The 7,735-nt window shown below is 27.7% G+C and overlaps 2 protein-coding genes across 2 annotated transcripts; one reads left to right on the top strand and one right to left on the bottom strand.

Moving 5' to 3' along the window:
* Window positions 1–2,197: 2,197 nt before the first annotated feature.
* LOC111684855 (kappaPI-actitoxin-Avd3c-like) lies at window positions 2,198–2,645 on the top strand. Its single transcript, XM_023447073.2, has 2 exons — window positions 2,198–2,353; window positions 2,421–2,645. The coding sequence occupies exons 1-2, from the start codon at window positions 2,272–2,274 to the stop codon at window positions 2,603–2,605; spliced, it is 267 nt and encodes an 88-aa protein (XP_023302841.2). The 5' UTR covers window positions 2,198–2,271; the 3' UTR covers window positions 2,606–2,645.
* A 993-nt stretch (window positions 2,646–3,638) lies between these two features.
* On the bottom strand, window positions 3,639–4,293 carry LOC111684887. Its single transcript, XM_023447112.2, has 2 exons — window positions 4,136–4,293; window positions 3,639–4,078 (listed from the first exon to the last, which is right to left on the bottom strand). The coding sequence occupies exons 1-2, from the start codon at window positions 4,231–4,233 to the stop codon at window positions 3,757–3,759; spliced, it is 420 nt and encodes a 139-aa protein (XP_023302880.2). The 5' UTR covers window positions 4,234–4,293; the 3' UTR covers window positions 3,639–3,756.
* Window positions 4,294–7,735: the final 3,442 nt, after the last annotated feature.

Raw genomic sequence — 7,735 nt, 5'->3', positions numbered from 1 at the left:
TACTCTTTTTTCGCAAGTACAATCTAACAATTGTTTACCGAGTGTTGATGTTGATGCTTAAAGATTGTAGTTAAATATTTGTTTTGTTGTCTTTTCTACAAACTCATTAAAGAGGAGGCGTTACGCATTACTCTCCCCCATCCTTGCCATCATACTTGATAACAACCTAAACTCGAACGTACGACACATGTATGTAGTTAATGTAAATTTTCTGCTCTGTTCCTTTAGATTGTTTCCGTATCTCCGTTTTAGAGAACCCCCGTTAATAGAATAAATCTGTAGTGTATGTCTTTTGATTGAAAAATTATAATAATGATGTGGGAAAAATTGTTTATTTTCATCTTGTCAGTCAATCATTAAAGTATTTGTTCTTTAGGAAAGTTAAACAGTTCAATAAAGTGATTTTTTTTTGTACTTTAGAAATAATTTTAAGTTTTATGTATAAAATTTAAATTTTAGGGAAATTTGAGATTGGTTGACGTAATGGCTGTTGTCTTGGATTACAAGGAGATTTATGAAATTAAAAAAGTATATTTTTTGAAATAACTTGGGGAAAGGGAAAGCTGAAGTAGACAGACGGATGGACAGACATCGTTAAATCGAATTAGAAAGTAAGTTTGAGTCCATTGGAACATCTTCGGGTAGGTGTGGTTCCAGTAGTTTTGTTTGTAATTAACAATATATACAAAGCATAACACTTTCCGCACTATAGTAGTGTATAGTGTATAATTATAACGAAAACCATAAGTTTTTAAGCTTTAGCTAAATATATCTCAAAGAAGCAAGAAGACCATATCTTAAAGCTGGCAGTATGGCCATTCAGATGGCATACAACAGTTTCTACATTAAGTTGACTTGACTCTATTATAAAAACAAGTATGAATGTATAGTCGGACATGACCAACCCTACACCAGCCAGTATGTGGATTATTTTTCACAAATGATGTGTAAATAAGAGATTAACAGATTGCTTTTGACTATTTATACAAATTCTTAACGGAAATAGATTTAAAATGGTTTTCTAATTTTAACTTTATCACCTTTCTTTTTAAGATTTATTAAACGCAGACTGAAACCTTACGAATGATACAGTTATCATAATGATAAAATGAAATATCATCAATTAGTTTTATAAAATTTACAACCTTTTTTAAACAATAGTAGTCTACTCCCCTACTAAAAATTCACTTAAATTTAAAATAACTCCTCTTAGTTCATTTTCCCAGAAAATAATGAATTAAAAAAAGGGTTTCAGAAAACTGATTAGCAAAAGTTGTAAATTTAAAAGAAAGGAGTTTAATACACTACCTAAGAAACTGTATATTATTAACACTTTTCCATTTTATCGCTCTGATTGTTTATATTTAGTGCGTTTTTTTCTCTCGCCTCCCGAAATTTTTAAATCACACATACAAAAGTTTTCTTCGTTTGCCACAAGTCTTTGTTTTATTTTGGCACTTTTCTGGGGTTTAAGAACTTTTTCATGTTGGCACTTAATGAAGGGGCGTTATCTATACGCACTGAATCATCAGTGACAATGACAGCTAAAACATTCATTCTTATTATCGAATATTTGGCTTCATTAAGTTTGTTTTAGTTTTCCATTTTGTTCGAAATTCATTCATTCATTTACACATTTTATTTTTGAGGTTCAAATCTAACAAAAGTTAAGTTCTTATAGTTTAGTAAATGTTTGTTTGTCGAATAAAGAGACAAAAAAAAAACAGTTTTATCATAATGATGTGCGGCGCAAAAGGTTCTTCTTGTTGTCATTTTTGTCATCTCGTTATGTGATTATAATCGACGTCTGTAGACGGAGGATGAAAAAAATAAAAACAAAAACTCCCTTAATTTGACGGAATAATCAGGACGACAAAAAAGAATCTTTAACAATATGATATGATTCATAATAGACATACATACTTGTGTATGGCTATTAGATATATCCCAAAAAAGACAATAAATAAATGGTCTTAAATTTTGTCTTAACTGACGTCTTTTCAATATGACTTTTAATCGAAATATTTCTATAAAACTTCAAAATATAACTACGAAAATATTGCGTAGTCACCTAGAACTAAATTTTATATTAAATAAAACACTTGTTCAGATGTTGGCCTTAATTCGACTTAACTAAAATATTGACCTCATTTCAGATTCAGGTGTTTATTGGTATTTAAATTTAAATTTAAAATTCGAAATTTTTCATTTTAAATAAATACAGCACATAAATTGATAAATTACTTAGACAATTATTTACTAATCAACAAAATGAAATTGCTGAATATTTTTACTTTATTGTTAGCGGCTTTAGTATCCTATTCCTCGGCACAAAGATGTATCGCCACTCTACGTAAGTAATATTTTCTAATAATAATTATAACCCATAACATTATTTTCAAATATGTATCTTATTTTAGGGCCTCCTTCCTGCATTGGTCCTCGTAATGTGGGTCGCGGTGGTCGTGGTTGTAACCCTCGTCTCATGTGGTATTACGATGGACGTGCCAGACAATGTCGACAAATGCGTTACTTGGGTTGCGGTGGAAATACCAATCTATGGTGCCAGCGAGCAACCTGTGAACGTAGATGCCGTCGTCGTTAATTTTTAGATTTATTAAATAAATTGTTTGTTTGAAAATGCATACCTAAAAAATATTATTTTTAATTAAATGTTTAGACTCGGACTCATGTTGAACTAAAACTGAACTAGAATAGAACTAGAACTAGAACAGAACTACAACAGAACTACAACAGAACTAGAAAATAACTAGAACAGAACTAGAACAGAACTAGAACAGAGCTAGAACAGAACTAGAACAGCACTAGAACAGAACTAGAACAGAACTAGAACAGAACTAGAACAGAACTAGAACAGAACTAGAACAGAACTAGAACAGAACTAGAACAGAACTAGAACAGAACTAGAACAGAACTAGAACAGAACTAGAACAGAACTAGAACAGAACTAGAACAGAACTAGAACAGAACTAGAACAGAACTAGAACAGAACTAGAACAGAACTAGAACAGAACTAGAATAGAACTAAAACAGAACTGTACAACAATAGAGCCGAGCTAATACACTGAGCGTTTTTTTTAATTGCTCCCTCCTAATGTTTACATTCACATATAAGTAAATGTAAGTTTATACAATCCCTCTAACAAAACAACTTTATTAATAATAATGTTGAGGGCTTTTTTAACTTTTGTTTTAGTTTGAGTTTTGTTGTTGTTAGTTGGGTTATTTAGTTGGCAGTTAGTTGATTCTGTGGTTGTATCCTGTTTATTTTGACTTTCTTGCCGCTTTATGTTTAGTTTATACTTGTAGTTGGTCTCTGGTTGTTAAGTGTTTCTCATTATTGTTACAGATTTGAATTGCAAATTTGTTTGCACATATATTTCCAATTTATGTGGTCATTTTGTTACGGTCGCCTATACCCACGCTCACACACCCTCTCCATTGGGACGACACAACAAGATGTGATATTTATTAGCATATAAAACAAATAAAGGACACTTACAGTTGTAATGATTATGGGGGAGAGTTGTATTAATACAATATTTTATCAGGACTTTAATAAGAGAAAATATGTACACACAAAATAACAGAGGTTAGATAAAATTACTTTTGAATTGTGTAATTTTTCTCGCATTTATTTCACAAAGCATAATTTTTCCAAACTGTTTTTATCAGTTATAAGGCATCATCAAATATTATTGTCTCACTTGAAAATTATCTTGGCCATTTAGGCTTTCACTGCTTTTGAGTTTGTTGCTTTTGCTGTTTTTCATAAATAGTATTGCCTCTTAAATAACTGTCAATATCTTTGGCGTCTGTGCTGGGCACTTTATAATCACCCTCGTCATATGTTAAACGTTCAGTTACCAAATCAACTATTTCATATTGTTTGTTATCGATTTCATTGAAACAATTTTCTAAGAATTTTGAATTTTGCTTGAAATACTGATTAATATTTCGCAACATATCTTCGCTAGCATTTTCGCTTATAGCATGTAATTTTTCACGAGAATTCAAGTAGATTTTATTAAATTCGGTTTCCAAATTTGTGCGGGATCTTGAAAAAGAGAGAAATTTTTGTGAGAGAAGGTATTTTTTACAATTTTTTACTTACAAAAGTTCTATTTCTTCTTGATCCATAGCTATGGGAGATTTATTTTCTTTATATTGATTTGAAGTTTCAAAAGATTGTTTGAAAAATTTTGCTCCCATTTTTGTTATAAATATCTACTAGAATTTAGCTTACAAAAAATTTTTAAATTTGTTTAAAATAAAAAATTCTTTTTAAATATATTATGACAAGAAAAGGGAGGGAAGTTGGTCTTTTTAAGGCTCCTTTTTAAATACATACAGTAGCGAACACAAAAACTGTAACGAGGGGTCATCTTATCTTCGATTTTGTCCTTATCGATCTCTTCGTTTTGCTGTTTCAAAAGTACGATAAGTAAATACAAATTGGTAAAGTTTGTATTATACACCAGCTATGTATATGTTAGTTTTTTGTAGCTTAAACTAGGATTTTTATTCAATAAATTCAAGAAAAATTTGCAAAATATTTCGCCTTTAAATTGGTTGGTCTTACGTAAAAAAAAATGTTTGTATTCCACAAAATACAATTTAAAAATTTAACATTTTTGTATTGTTTTCGTAACATTTGCATATTTATCAAATTTATACAGGAGGATACTACAAATATTTACATAAACACATACAAGTACATGTAACTTGTGTATTTATAAATTTAATAGTTGAATTTGATAGTCGAGAATTTCCCAAAGTACTCATTTATTGAGTCACAGAAAACAAAAGAAACCAATAAAGGCAACAAAAAGGAAGACATACAATAAAACATTTAAACCAATCTGTGATATATGTATATGCATAAACATGTTAAACAACGGGTCTTTGTATCCAACACAGAAACATCTTTTTTAATATCATAATGTAAGAAGGATGAAGGGAGGAGTGTTATCAAATGTTCATATACATAGCAAATTATATAATTTTTGTAGTTAGATGATTTTGTTATGTGAACGCTTGCCAATTTATTATTTATCATTGGAGTATATAAACAGTGTCCATGACTCTAAATGGTAAACAAGGATAAAGGATATTGTGTGAAGTATTGAACAGAAACTGAAAATAACTGAAATGTACAAATTTAAATGATTTTACACATTTAAACAAGATAACATTGTAGTAGAATATATGTATAATTTTAAAATCAGTCACATGTTTCGTAATTGTATAGAGAATTGTTTCTTCTATTATATAGATGAGTTTTAAATATATGTATGTTATACAGGTGTGGGATGTATAGATTATAATTTAAATTTCTATATAATTCTAGATCATAGAAATTAAGAAGTATTAAACTATGCGACAAAAAGTGATACTATTTTTCTGAAAGGCCTCAGCTCTTGCTTTCAATTCAGAACAACTTGATGAAAAAAATAAAAAAAGAAAAACCTATAATAAAACAATACATGCCTTGAATTGTCACAAAAAGTAATTAAAAAAATATGATGTAAATATGTATTTGATAACCTATTCAAATTTCATACATAGCCTTTGAGAACAAATTTAAAAAATTTTGTTTTCAAATGGAAAATTATGGCCTTCTCAAACAAAAAGGCAGTTAGAAATCAAACGTATTTTTCAAATGTATTTCAAATTTAAAAAAGGCTAGAGGTAAGCTTGAAACTAAAAAAATTTTCAAACGTATTTCAAGTATTCTTTATTATTATTTTCATACATATTTCAAACCCTAATTATAATGCTAACTATTGCAAAATTCATATATTTTTTTACATCACCTGAAAATAAAAAAATCATACATTTATTTTAGCATATTTTTCTTTTATATCTCCGATTATTTCTCCTATATTTAACGTTTTTTCGCTCCCTTGCTGTAGAAAAAATGTTCTGTTTTTATTTTTCTAAAATAATTTATTTTTTGAAAGAAACTTTTCTAAGTTCAATTCAAACAAAACTTTGAAAATTTTATAAATATCACACATTATATTTTTTAAACGTTTTTGGAAATTATCATGTTTATTTCAAAGGCTAAACTTTAAAATTTGAAAACAATTTGGAAAATACAGTATTTAGTTAAGAAAATTTTCAAAAATATTCACAGGTTTGAATCGATGTTTATTGGGTATTTTTATTTTCTTTGTTAGAAAAATTTTTAGAATTTTTTTTTTAGGAAAGTTTTGTATTTCTTTATGATTTTTAGATTAAAATCGATGAAATCTGTGCGTAATTGGCGGGATTTTATGTAGAATAGATATTTAACTATGTTTGCTGATGTTTTTTTGTTTATGATATTGTTTTTCAGAATTTCAATTTAAATTTTGTTATTATACAAAATTCGGTATTAAAGGATTACTATCTACTAAATATGGAAACAAATTAGTAGATAAATGACTTTGTTAGCAATGTTTTCATGAATACTGCAGAAAAAAGTAAAAATTAAAAAAAAATCCGTCATGTACAAATTAATAAATTCTGTGAACTTTTAATATTTTGAATGAAAATGATTTGGGGAAAAAAGTCATATTCGATTCATTGAATTTATTACAAAATTCATTCCAGTTATGTATTAATTTTTTCTGTGTAAATATAAAAGGAGTTAATTCAATACTATTACTAGTTTCTATTATTACCCAAAATCCCAAGTCTGAATTTAATATTACTTTTAATTTTATGTTTATTCATGTACTAGTAACGTGCTTGCCTAGCTATGAGATCGAAGAATAACATTTATGTATTCAAATGCATACATTCATTCATATTTTCCCATTATGACTATTAACATTAAAATGTTGCAACTTTTGATACTATAAAATTGTAATTATTATATGGACACTGTTTCATATCTCATACATACATACATACATACATACATACATACATACATACATACATGCTAACATACCATACTTGCAACTGAAATTGTTTCACCTTTTTAATTATTTTACAACGTATAAATGCTTTTGAAACATTCTGCTATAACATGTAATTTATTTTTAACCCTTTAATAATAAATATAATTAAAAATATCTAAAAAACTATATTTTTCCTGTAATTTCAACATCTGCTAAAGGGAATGCATTTAAATTTGGTTATAGTTTTAACTTATTTTTTATACGTTTTTAAAGGGTTAATTACGCATACATTATAGTAATTTAAGTGCGAATACTATTTAACACATGTCAGCTACTGCTACTCATTAGGCTAGTACATATTTCAATGGAACTCTAATTTTTGGGTAATTCATTAGACTTATTGAAGTTAAGTTAATCTAAATTCGGATTACAAATGTATAAAAGGATACCATGCGAAGATTCTCATAAATTTTTAACAACTCTCACTTCTGGTACACAAAAACAAACGAAAGACGAAAAAGTTTCTTTTTTTAAATTTTATATACACAGAAAAAATTAAAACATAATTGGAATGAGTTTTGTAATAAATCAAATGATACGAACATGACTTTTTTCCCAAATCATTTTCATTCAAAATATAAAAAGTTCATAGAATTTATTAATTTGTACATGACGATTTTTTTTTAATTTTTACTTTTTGCTACAATATTCATGAAAAAATTGCTAGCAAAGTCTTTTATCTACTAATCTGTTTCCATATTTAGTATATAGTAATCCTTTATTAGCGAATTTTTGTATATTTAAAAATTTTAAATTGAAATGCT

Source organism: Lucilia cuprina, chromosome 3, assembly GCF_022045245.1.
Source record: "Lucilia cuprina isolate Lc7/37 chromosome 3, ASM2204524v1, whole genome shotgun sequence".
In the NCBI taxonomy this organism is placed as follows: Eukaryota; Metazoa; Arthropoda; class Insecta; order Diptera; family Calliphoridae; genus Lucilia; species Lucilia cuprina.
The sequence above is the reverse complement of the archived record's forward strand: the minus strand, read 5'-3'. Positions and strand labels throughout refer to the sequence as shown.